The sequence below is a fragment of the Sardina pilchardus genome, chromosome 1 (genome assembly GCF_963854185.1).
Source record: "Sardina pilchardus chromosome 1, fSarPil1.1, whole genome shotgun sequence".
NCBI classification, from domain to species: domain Eukaryota; kingdom Metazoa; phylum Chordata; class Actinopteri; order Clupeiformes; family Clupeidae; genus Sardina; species Sardina pilchardus.
In genome coordinates this window covers 18,548,621-18,560,393 of record NC_084994.1, presented here as the reverse complement: position 1 = coordinate 18,560,393, position 11,773 = coordinate 18,548,621, and the positions used below count along the sequence as shown (strand labels likewise).

Sequence of the window (11,773 nt, the reverse complement as noted above, 5' to 3'; positions counted from 1 at the left end):
CAAGCCAGTTGCATTTAGTCTTTCTAAATCAGTCTTCTCCTCCTCTGCAACTATTTCATAAGCTTATTTAAATTCCTTTTACTTTCAATTAGTTGCACCTCCCTTGCTAAACCAGGCATTTTGATTCCATCTCTGCGTTCCAGTTTGTGCCATAAAATACGCGCCAGAACAGAAGTGCATTGGTAGCTGTGAAGCCAGCAGCAATAGAGTGGAGGGAAACATCAATATACAAAATACAAGCATTGACCGATGATACTGTCTTGCCATAATTTTATCAGCCTACATTTACCATGGTTGGTTTCCAGTAATATGCTATGAATTATAAAATTTTCAAATTATAAATCAACCTAGCGAGTTGCGAGCCCAAAGAGAGGGATCTCAAACTCTTATTTTGAAGTCAATGAATTCAGGAAACTACGTCTGAGGGTGTCTAAACTTTCTTTTTTCGTCAGGTTATGTTGTTGTTAACAAGTTGCTAGTGACATGAACTCGAAGTATGTGGACTTATAAGAAGAAAATACGCATTTAATTACATTCCATTGTCATTTATCTCAGACACGAAATATTAAAAAGAATAAGTAGACATTTTACAAGGTCGGGGAAGATCAGGAAACTAGAAGGTGAAACTAAATCGCCTGTAACCTGACGACGATGGCGGTTGCAGAGGAGAAGACTTGTTAGCCTGAATGAATGGCTAGCCAGAAAACATAGCAATGGGTCGCCTACTCCAAGACATTGCCAAGAAATGTAAACAGAAGTTGTCCATTTTGATTTGATTCATGATTATTGTTTTGTCAACTTTCATAAATGTTTTGGTGAAACTTCAAATAAACATTGTGTTCATTTTGCATTCCAGTTATTGATTGCCATTTTTAGATCATTTACAAATTGTTTATCAACATGTAAAAGACTAAGATGCAACTTTATAATAGCCATCCAAATTCTTCTCCAAAAAAGGTTTGATGCAAGGCATTTCCCATCAATGAATGATATTTAAATGTTTAGATAGTTTACAAATGATTTACTAACAAATAAAAGACTAAGACCCAACTTTATCATAGCCATCTGAAAAACAGATATTGTAATTGTTTTTCTAACTAGCTGTTAATCCATAGAACATAATTTATAGTTCAACAGTTAATCGACCTATGTAATATGCATAGGTGTTGTGTATATGGCTATGGAAAGGCCTACAATCGACATTATAATCATTAACAATAACTCAATATATCATTATTAATAATATGATATTTGCAATAATAATGTAGCTTACTAATATAAAATAAGCTGAAATCAAGTTATCACTAAACAGATATCTTTTAGTATGTTGAATATAAATAAATTGTTTCTTTTTTCATAAGCTGATAATAAAGTATGTGTAAGTTATGTGTTTAGTAATCATTGATTGTTATCTACAAATGATTAATTTATTATTATTAAGTTATTAAATGTTTAATTATAGTTGCAAAATAAAGCATCAATTAACCATTTATAACGGATGGTTATTATAAAGTGCTACCGAGTTATGCGCCTACAGCTGCGTTTGAGCTGAGGCCACCTCACGCCACAAGATAATGAGACAAGGGGAAAAAAAGAAGTGAGAGAAATGTTGCAAATTCCACGCAGTCACTCTGACTTGCGTCACTTTGAAACCATAAACAAGCAGAAGACTGACAGAAAGAGGAACATGGTCAGGCTTTAAACAGTACGTATCACATACATAATATAGATGTGCCAACCTCCCCACACACACACTCACTCACTTCTGTGCACGACCATAGACGTGTCAGTAGTAGAGGTGCTGCAAAGATGCACACATAGTTGCCATGGGCTGCGAAAGACCCAGAAGACTTTCCATTGTACACTACGTACATTGCTTTGTTTTTTTTTTTTTTCGTGCAGTAACATGACCATGTCCAACTGGGGCCCTTTAACGGAACTTCCCAACGTTATTTGTGGAAAATAAATGGGTACTGGTACGAATAAAGTCTAGCATCCTACTGCTTTATCTTTATCTGATGCTTTTATGATGTGCTTTATCTTTTTTAAGACTCAGGCCCAGTGGTTAGGAGAGCTGCCATATTGAGTAAGAGGGGAAATAAGATACAGTACATGTACTGTATACAGTAGAAACTGGCTCTGTGGGGCTTTCAGAGGCCTTGTGTGTATATGGCTCTTTATGTCCCCTTTAACCTTTCATCTGTCATCTGCCTGTCAGACTGTCTCTTTGTGCTTATGAATTCTATGTTAAGCACATTGCATCTATGCACCACACATTGGTTAATATTTCCTATATCTGTCACAGATGTAGACTGTAGGTGCGGCAGTGCGAATGTGAAAAAGTAAGCTGTTTGGTCTTTGCCCTAGTGTTCTTGTGGTCCGGAGAAGAAACTGACAAAATAGTGAGGGCCTCTCTTTCTCTCTTTCTCTGACACAGACAGACACACACACACACACACACACACACACACACACACACACACACACACACACACACACACACACACACACACACACACACACACACACTATTGCACACACATACAGAAAAATGTGCTTGATTGAAGCACATTTAAATGTGCTTCAGTGCTTCAGTGCTACAGTCAAATGTGAGTCATTGTGTATTTTCACACACAATGACTCACCTGGTTAATCTTTCTCAAACAAATTTTAAATATGAAGCCTAAACTGCAGGCTAGGTTTTTAGCATATGGCTTTCCTCTAAGGCAAAGGACTTTGGCTTGTGTAGGGACAGCTCCCTCTAGTGAGCAGTGATGGAAAAGCATAACACCCACATCCTCTCAGCAAGCCCATCATATGTTAGAGGGGATGTTATATATGAAGAGAAAATAACTCAAACTGTCCAGTATGTCTGCTACTTTGGAACAGCAGTGTTTCTACAAAGGATGATGACATATAAATTACACAATGTACTGTATGTTACACAGTGATGAGAGTGTGAGAGAGAGAGAGAGAGAGAGAGAGAGAGAGAGAGAGAGAGAGAGAGAGAGATACAGTACACATGTCAAGGGAAATGTATGTATGTACCAAGTTGTTGCTTTACTTTGCTTCATTATTATTTTCATATTGTAACTTTCCAAACTGAGTCTTACCCATTTCATTAGATTTCATTCAAGATGACGAAACAGACTTACAGGGCATTGCCATAGTTGCCCAACTGTGAATACTTAAAATATAGAAGTTGCTGTGTCTGGGAAGACAGGAAGGGGTAAGCAAAAAAAAAAGACCAAAAAGACCAAACTTCCTGTTTAACCACACACTGCACTGGCACAACCAAGGCAGGTGGACACGCCCCCTCAGTGCAGGACACGCCTCCTCATTTACAGTCATTAACGTCACTGTGCTGGAGTCACCAACAGAACACCACAGTCATCAACGACACGGTCATGGTGAGTGTCGCGTGCAGCTCTCATATTATGTTGCTGGACATGTTTAGAAAAGTGAATTAACTTCTAGCGGTTGGTATACATTCATGACTATACACATATATTTGTGCCAGTGGTGATGATGGATTAGTGGTAATAAATGTGGGTGTCCAAATTCAACACCAGATGTTTGTATTGATCCAAGTGGACTTAACCCTGATTTGTTCTAAGAGTGACTATCCCTGTTAATTGTATGTTATTTTGGATTAGAGTGTCTGCTAAATAACAAAGAATGGATTGTAAATGTAAGGCCTTTAGATACATTTGAACAACCACATCCACATTTTTTTTGTCTGTTGTTCACTTTCTTATTTTCCTCATGCAGGATATGGGATCATTAATGACAGAGTGTATGCCCTTCATCTTCCTGCTTTTGCTAACACATAATGGTGTGTACTCACTTTACTAGGGCTCAATGAAGAATTCCTCATATTATACTATTATTGAAGATCACATTGTTTCTACAATCCCAGCATGTTATTTGTTACAACTTGCTTTTCTGTACATACATTAACATACACTGATCTAGCTAACAATTTTATTCTAAAGAAACGTACAAAATGAGTTTTCCGCCTACATTGCAAAAGGAGACCTTAGGGAAACAACAACTTTGCAAATGCCACAAGACAACCAAAAGAGGAGAGTGCAGACACTTCTTGTTTTCATGTCAGCCATTGCAGAACAGATAGGGAAAAAAAGTGTTGATGGTGACATAATTTTCTAGTGTGTACAGACAGACAACTTTGCAACTTTACCCTGATGTTGCATCAAAAGAAAAGCATGCAGACCAACAGCATACATAACTAAAGGCTATTTACACTCTTGTACAAATGCCAATGTATGCCATTTGTACCACAGCATAATTAGAAGTGGATGCTATTTGTATATAGCAATGTGTGCTATTTACACCCTGTAAGTAGGCCTACTGATGGCCAAAGGCTATTTTCACCCCGGTACAAATATTAGGGTTTCTTATTTTTGTTTTCCATCATACTCTTTATTAAAACAAGGTGGAAAGTAATAACCCCTTCTCTGCAAAAGTGTTGGTAAACTATTTGTACCAGACTATAATTAGAAGTGGTTGCTATTCATACCCTGGTGTATGTCGCAATGTGTACTATATACAACCCGGTGTAAGTAGGCTAACAGTAGTGATATTGGTACAAATATCAGGGTTTCTTATTTATTTCATCATACTTGTCCCTCATCTGCAGAGAAGTTGGTTAGCATGCACACTTATACTTGGGGATGCAATTACTGTAGTTACTTCTCAACTGCAATTAAAATAAATCTCAAGTGATTCAAGCAATGTACAATACTGTTGTGCTAACCATAGCTACCTACTTCCACTTATATCTGGAAGATTGCAGGCAACTTGTTTTCATTAGTTTACCTGACAGTCATCATAATCATGAGGTAGCTGTAACTACCAAATTGACAGGTTTACTCATTGGACAAAGATTATGAACACAACACACCTCCTCTCCACTAGAATATTCATCATAATGTAAATTAGAGCCTCCAGGCTATCGCTCCGGACTATTTTCACCCTAGTATAATCCTCCACTAGCTTGCCAATGCTAAAACAGGTTTTCAATAGCAGTTGCTCGGGCATCAGCTTATCCCTGCAAAAATATTTAGTCACGGCATCGGTATCATGTTTCAACACACTTTAAGTCAATATCACACCGGAATTCTCCTTTAACCCTCATCTTGTCCTTGGGGTCAATTTGACCCCAAGCAGTGTTTAACATCCTAAAATATATGGTTCACTTTTTTTGTTTTGCTTCAAGTTTCATGACTTTTCCTCATTTGAAGGGTACAACAGAGTAAACATGAAATTTGCACAAAAATATGTTTCCAATGTCCTGTAAAAAAAATAGTTACGTTGGTGGTATTGGGGTCAATTTGACCCCATTTTTATGAAACATGAGGTAAATGAAAATTTGACACAAAATGAATATTATTATTGTAATAGTATGAGAACATGTACTTATTATCATTATTACATAAACAAGTACATATTACATATAAGTTATTTTGGCAGGTCTGAAAAAGTCCAAAAACTCAGCCTTTGGGCTGTTGACACTGGATTGGCCATATTGCCAGCCAGGGTTCCAGGGTTCATAACCCCTTTGGGGGGGTGGGATTGTTTTGTAGGGCTTTTGATGGTGGTTATTACACTCTTGTTAAGTACCTACTACAAAAAAAACTGGGTAAAAAAAATAATTTCACTCATTTTTTGAGAGTTTTGTTAGCTGGGGTCAAATTGACCCCAAGGATAACGAACGTCGGTAAAATTTGAGGACAACATGAGGGTTAAGAGGACGTGTAGTAAAGCATCTTCTGAAGGTACATGTGTTAATCGCTTTATTATTAGTAATCACTGGTATTACCTTTAGAGCATAGCAATTTCTTTCATGATTGTTATGAAGAAGTCTTGGGTCACCTACAACAAAACATGTTTGAGTGATTATAAAAGAATGGTGGGTCATCAGCTGATTTCTGGTTAGAATGCACATTTTCTTAACTCTTATCCGTATTTCTTTGTTTTTTTGTGTATGTTAGGGGTTCATGGCGATACATGGAATGTCACCTACAACTCTACATATATCTGTGCTCTGGAGGGATCAACACTAAATTTGTCCTGCTCCTACCGTAGCAAATGTAAAGTTAAAAATAAATACTGGATAAACCAAGACTCTCATATACCTGTTGATTTATCTAAGAACAATACGTACAAACACAGGGTCAAAGTGAACTGTGGAGAAAGTCAGTGTTCTCTGTCTATGACTAAACTAACCAAACAAGATGCACAGTATATGTACTATTTTAGGATTGAAGGCAATTGTCAAGAAAGATGGATAGGAATACCAGGGATCTCAGTGAATGTCACAGGTAATATGAATTCAATCTTTACATCATGATTTATACTTCTAGATGAGTTTAATAGATGATTGTGCAACTTGGCATGATCTCCTGAGGGATAATCCGGAGTGAAATGCACTTTAGATCAATTTTTCGGACTATTGGGAGTACATACGTTGAGTTGACACCAAAATCATGTCATTCGGATGTATTTTGAGAAAGTTCGAGCTCACCGTTTTTAGCCAAAACTCGTTAGCCTGGAAGTGACGCGGGCATGTCCTTTAGCCGCTACAAAACGCTATTTTTATACCTCTTCTACTGTTCCAAACAACACTACACTTACGTGGTAGTGAGTAGAGGGTCCCTAAAGCCAAACCGAAGTATCCCCACGTATCCCCACTGGTCGGATAGAGAGTCCAGAATGAATTTAATCGAGTCAGTACCTCTCCGGAAATGTCGCTGCTGCAGCTGGCAACGTTTTAACAACACTTTATTAACATTTCCGGAAAGGTACGGACTCGATTAAATTCATTCTGGACTCTCTATCCGACCACATAAAGACGTGGGGATACTTCGGTTTGGCTTTAGGAATCCTCTACTCACTACCACGTTAGTGTAGTGTTGTTTGGAACAGTAGAAGAGGTATAAAAATAGCGTTTTGTAGCGGCGAAATGACATGCCCGCGTCACCTCCAGGCTAACGAGTTTTGGCTAAAAACGGTGAGCTCGAACTTTCTCAAAATACATACGAATGACATGATTTTGGTGTCAACTCGACGTATTTACACCCAATAGTCCGAAAAATTGATCTAAAGTGCATTTCACTCCGGATTATCCCTTTAAGTGCCTTTATATTGTCAGGGGGATTTCGCTTTTCATCGATTTACTATCCAAATCATTCTGCTTCCTAGACCTCCAAGTTGTTTCCACTAAAAGGACGAATAATGTAACCAAGGGGGATGCCATCACTCTCACCTGCAACACCACCTGTAAACTAACCAACAGCCCTTCATTCATCTGGAGTAAAGATGGACACCCTGTAGAAGAGAATCAGATCATCTACAACCAGCTGCAGCTCCACCCAGTCGGTTCCGAAGATGAGGGCAACTACACCTGTGCCGTTAAAGGACATGAGGATCTCTCATCTCCACCCTACAGACTCAATGTACAGCGTAAGTACAGAGATACATTCTAATGTAATAGCATGGCTCAGGATTAGGCGCATTCCATCAAAGTGATTGAGCACATTCTACACGTGCATGCTGTACGGTACATGCCCTACTTGTATGCATGAGTGTTAAATTGTTTGTTTGTAAATTCAATATGGTGTTATGGTTAAATGTTACATTTTTAACATGGAATGAAATACACTTCAGTTAAAAATGTAAATAATTAATGGACCAAAATAAACAAAACCCAAACAAGTTGAATTTGAACTTGTGTTGCATTGATGACCTGGACAAGAATAAAGAGTTTGATGACCACCAACGACACTCTCAACTCATTTGAACTAAGTTAGGCTGATGTTATACTCTGCCACTCTATCCATTTAGCTGGAGAAACAGAGTTTCAGAGTGTGAGTTTCAGAGTCAGCCTCAGGAATCAAGGAGATTAGAGTGTTGTTGAATTAATATGGATCTTTCCCTGCAGGAAATCTGTTTTACTAAATGTTTTAAATATTCTCTTGTGAAGACACAAATTGAAGACTAACTTATTACACTATAGTGCCCAGATTCTATGGAAGCATAATGTTTCATTCATAATGCCACAGACCCCAAGGCCCAATCCCATTTGTCATTCTTCCTCTTCCCCTAACCTACCCCTTGTCCTTCGAAACAGAGTGACAAGACATAAGGCTGAGAATAGTCCCCTTGGATACTGGGCGCAAACATTTCGACAACAGCCGAGACGACTGAAACACTTTTTAATTACACATAATTAAACTTCTTGCCACTGTTGTCTTGTGTATGTTTCTTGATTGTCTGATCGTTTGTTTTACAGCACTTTGGTCAACTGTTGTTGTTTTTTAAAGTGTTGTACAAATAAATTGACATTGACATTGACATAATATACAAACAGATTGTACCATACTGAAAGGCTACTTAAGCAAAAGTGGATCGTGTGCAATGATTAATTTGCCAGTTCTTAACTGGTCTGGCTTTGGAACCCACAATTTCCCATGTACGTGAAGTCATGACCCATATGTCAGTTTTAGCTTTCAAAGTGGTGAGCTAGCCTACATGAGAAAGCATGCAAAGTGCCAAGTTGTGTCATTAGATGGCAGATGCAATAGGTAAATAGATATACAGTGGGGAGAACATGTATTTGATACCATGCCATTCTTTGTGATTGAAGAATGTATAAATAAATAAATGTTCTTCCTTAAATGCTAAGGGGAAGGAAGTATTTGACCCCCCTATGTAACCCTATGAGAATTAGACACATACAGTAGGGTTAACAGGGGCAGGCAGATCTTTATTTTTAAAGGCCAACTATTTCATGGATCTAGGATATTATGCATCCTGATAAAGTTATCTTGGCCGTTGGAATTAAAATAGCCCCACATCATCACATACCCTTCACCATAGCTAGAGATTGGCATGGTGCTTTTTCAGGCCTATTAGCCTGTTTGATTTGTATTAATCTCAATGAGCTCAATTATTCTCCATTTGTAGCAGGTGACCAAAGTGCCGTGATGAATGTGCTGATCGCTGTGGCACTGTGTGTAGCTGTTGCCGTCCTCTGTGCCATCTCCTGGGTCTGGTGGGTAGAGAAGACAGGAGCAAAATACACATACTCACCATGCTGTTCTTTCTACCCACTATCCACTGACCATGCTGTTCTTTCTACCCACTATCCACTGACCATGCTGTTCTTTCTACCCACACTCCAATGACCATGCTGTACTCTCTGTCCACTATCCACTCACTGTACGTTTTTTCCTACCTAATATGCACACAACATGCTCCACTGTATATCCACAATACACACAATATGCTCTTCTTTCAACGTGTCTGATATTTACCATACACCTTTTTACCTACTGTCCACTTCTCTGCCATTTCTCTTGATTATTTCTTATGGTTGCCCTTCATGTTTATTGCCATCATTATGTCTGCTTTCATGACGTTCCTCATATTTCACTCATTTTGGATAAAACTGCTGCCTATATACCACGATTATATGTAAATTCAATGTGTCTAACGTTCTGTTTAATCATATTAGGTTTCGCAAGAGGCGCAAAGAGAGAAAAGGAGAACACGTAGAGGTGAGATATTCAAATCCACCATTTACTGGCAGCCATAAATCTTCATCATATTATGCCATACAGTATATTTCTTTAATAAACCATATGAAATTATGTACACAGATTTGATGGTTCCAGACAAAAAATATAAATCCAAAATTACAAATGTGTATGATGAAATAAATACATGCATATGAAATAACATATGCTTTTTTTTACAAAACTTTGCTTGTTTGTTTCTTTGTTTGTTTGTCTGTTTGTTTTCCCCACACGGCTAGCAACAGAGGGCAACATCCAGTGACGTGCTCAGGGCTGATGCCGCCGGAGGAGGAGGAGGAGGAGGAGCGCAGGATGATGGTCAGTACTGCAACATTAACTTCCAGAGCGCCGGCCGGGGTAGAGCTGCTGCTCCCCCTAGTGGTGCGGAGGATGATGGCCACTACTCCACCATCCAGCCCCACAGCTCTGGACAGACTGCACGAGGTCAGGAGAAGGACGTCCAGTACACCAGTGTCCAGTTTGATGAAAATAGGGGAACAATGAGGTGAGTGTCTGGCCATTGGATAGTCGCTGGTGTACACCAATAATATAATATTGATTGATCGCTGATTAATTAGCTAGGAGTGCTTAAATTATCCATCCCATTTAAAATAAAGGTTTGATCCACAGATGGACAACTCAATAAAAGTAATACAAATAGTAATTTTCTCCTCAATACGCAAGGCTGTGAGTTTTTTGACAGATACTGTAGGATACTGACAATCACTTGTCCAACAAGTGACACACTACTGCCATCTAGTGGTCATAATGGATAATTATTCACTTTTATAAGTTTGTAGGGTTAAATAGTGTCTGTGATGGATCTCTTGGTTTTCCTCTTGATTTTTATGTTTTATGTTTTCTGTAGTCCGTTGGGGCAACCAGAAGGAGACACATCAGTGATCTATAGCCATGTTTCCTGAGGAGCCGTCTGCAACCAACACCGCACAGTCTGGAATGCAGCAACATCATCTTCAATTTCATCCACCTCATCATCATTGCCATCATCATGCTGATCATTATCATTAGCTAGAAAGCCTGAGGACCTCCTCTGCATTCATGACCCCACAGTCTGACAGTACACACACACACACACACACACACACACACACACACACACACACACACACAGAGTCCACCACTACTAGCACCATTGCAATCTCTACCCTTCCTTCTCTACCCTTGATCACACCGAACAGGCCCCAACACCCCGATCTGATCACACTGAACAGGCCTCAACACCTCGATCCGATCATACTGAACAGGCCCCAACACCCCAATCTGATCACACTGAACAGGCCCCAACACCCCAATCTGATCACACTGAACAGGCCCCAACAGCCTGATCTGATCACACTGAACAGGCCCCAACACCTCGATCTGATCACACTGAACAGGCCCCAACACCCCGATCTGATCACACTGAACAGGCCCCAACTCCCCGATCTGATCACACTGAACAGGCCCCATCACCCCGATCTGATCACACTGAACAGGCCCCAACACCCCAATCTGATCACGCTGAATGAATGGTGTCATGTGAACTGTACTCATGCTGTGAAACAGATCTCAATTTGTGTCTCGCCTTAAGATCTCAAAATATTTTTCCTTCTCAATCTATTCGTATTTCAGCTTACCCCAGTTTTATGACACCTATGAAGTGCTCTATTGATCACAACAACCATAGTAAACAATGGTTAAACAAAGCAGGCTTTGCAACAATTAAATCATCTGCAAGCAAGATAACTATCCAACATTCTTTCATCCCTTGATGTACATAATCATGAACAAAACGTTGTACTTGGTGTCTCTTCCATTACCTTGGTGGACTTGGTGTTCATACATCTGTGACATTAAAACCATTATCAATAGCTGACAGAGGAAGCTCATTAACTCATTCCCATCCCTGCTAACTGCAGGTAATCTGGTTGAATTGACTTTGACTCATTACATTTCCCCCTTTTCTTTTTAAATCTTAATTTGTATCAGCTTCATCACATTACACATTTGCTTTACCTATAGATAGATCTGCATTTGCTTCTATAGTTTCAATTTGTAATTGTAAATGTGTAATGCAAGGATCATCTGTTTTGTGTTGGGTTTTTTTTTTTGGTCAGTTACAGTAAATCACACACAGACACAGAATTGCTGTTTTCAAAGAATAAGCCCAGGCT

General features: G+C 39.1%; 1 protein-coding gene across 1 annotated transcript; it reads left to right on the top strand.

Annotated features, from left to right (window-relative positions):
• Positions 1 to 3,393: 3,393 nt before the first annotated feature.
• Positions 3,394 to 11,453, top strand: LOC134083369 (uncharacterized). Its single transcript, XM_062539700.1, has 8 exons — positions 3,394 to 3,410; positions 3,772 to 3,835; positions 6,015 to 6,344; positions 7,225 to 7,485; positions 8,989 to 9,076; positions 9,539 to 9,581; positions 9,839 to 10,104; positions 10,468 to 11,453. Exons 1-8 carry the CDS (start codon positions 3,408 to 3,410, stop codon positions 10,520 to 10,522), a joined length of 1,110 nt encoding a protein of 369 aa, XP_062395684.1. The 5' UTR covers positions 3,394 to 3,407; the 3' UTR covers positions 10,523 to 11,453.
• Positions 11,454 to 11,773: the final 320 nt, after the last annotated feature.

Excerpts from the sequence above, each read along its gene's own strand:
- LOC134083369 (XM_062539700.1), top strand. Across the intron at positions 9,077-9,538 it reads TGTGCCATCTCCTGGGTCTG|GTTTCGCAAGAGGCGCAAAG; the intron begins GTGGGTAGAGAA and ends TAATCATATTAG. Across the intron at positions 10,105-10,467 it reads GAAAATAGGGGAACAATGAG|TCCGTTGGGGCAACCAGAAG; the intron begins GTGAGTGTCTGG and ends TGTTTTCTGTAG.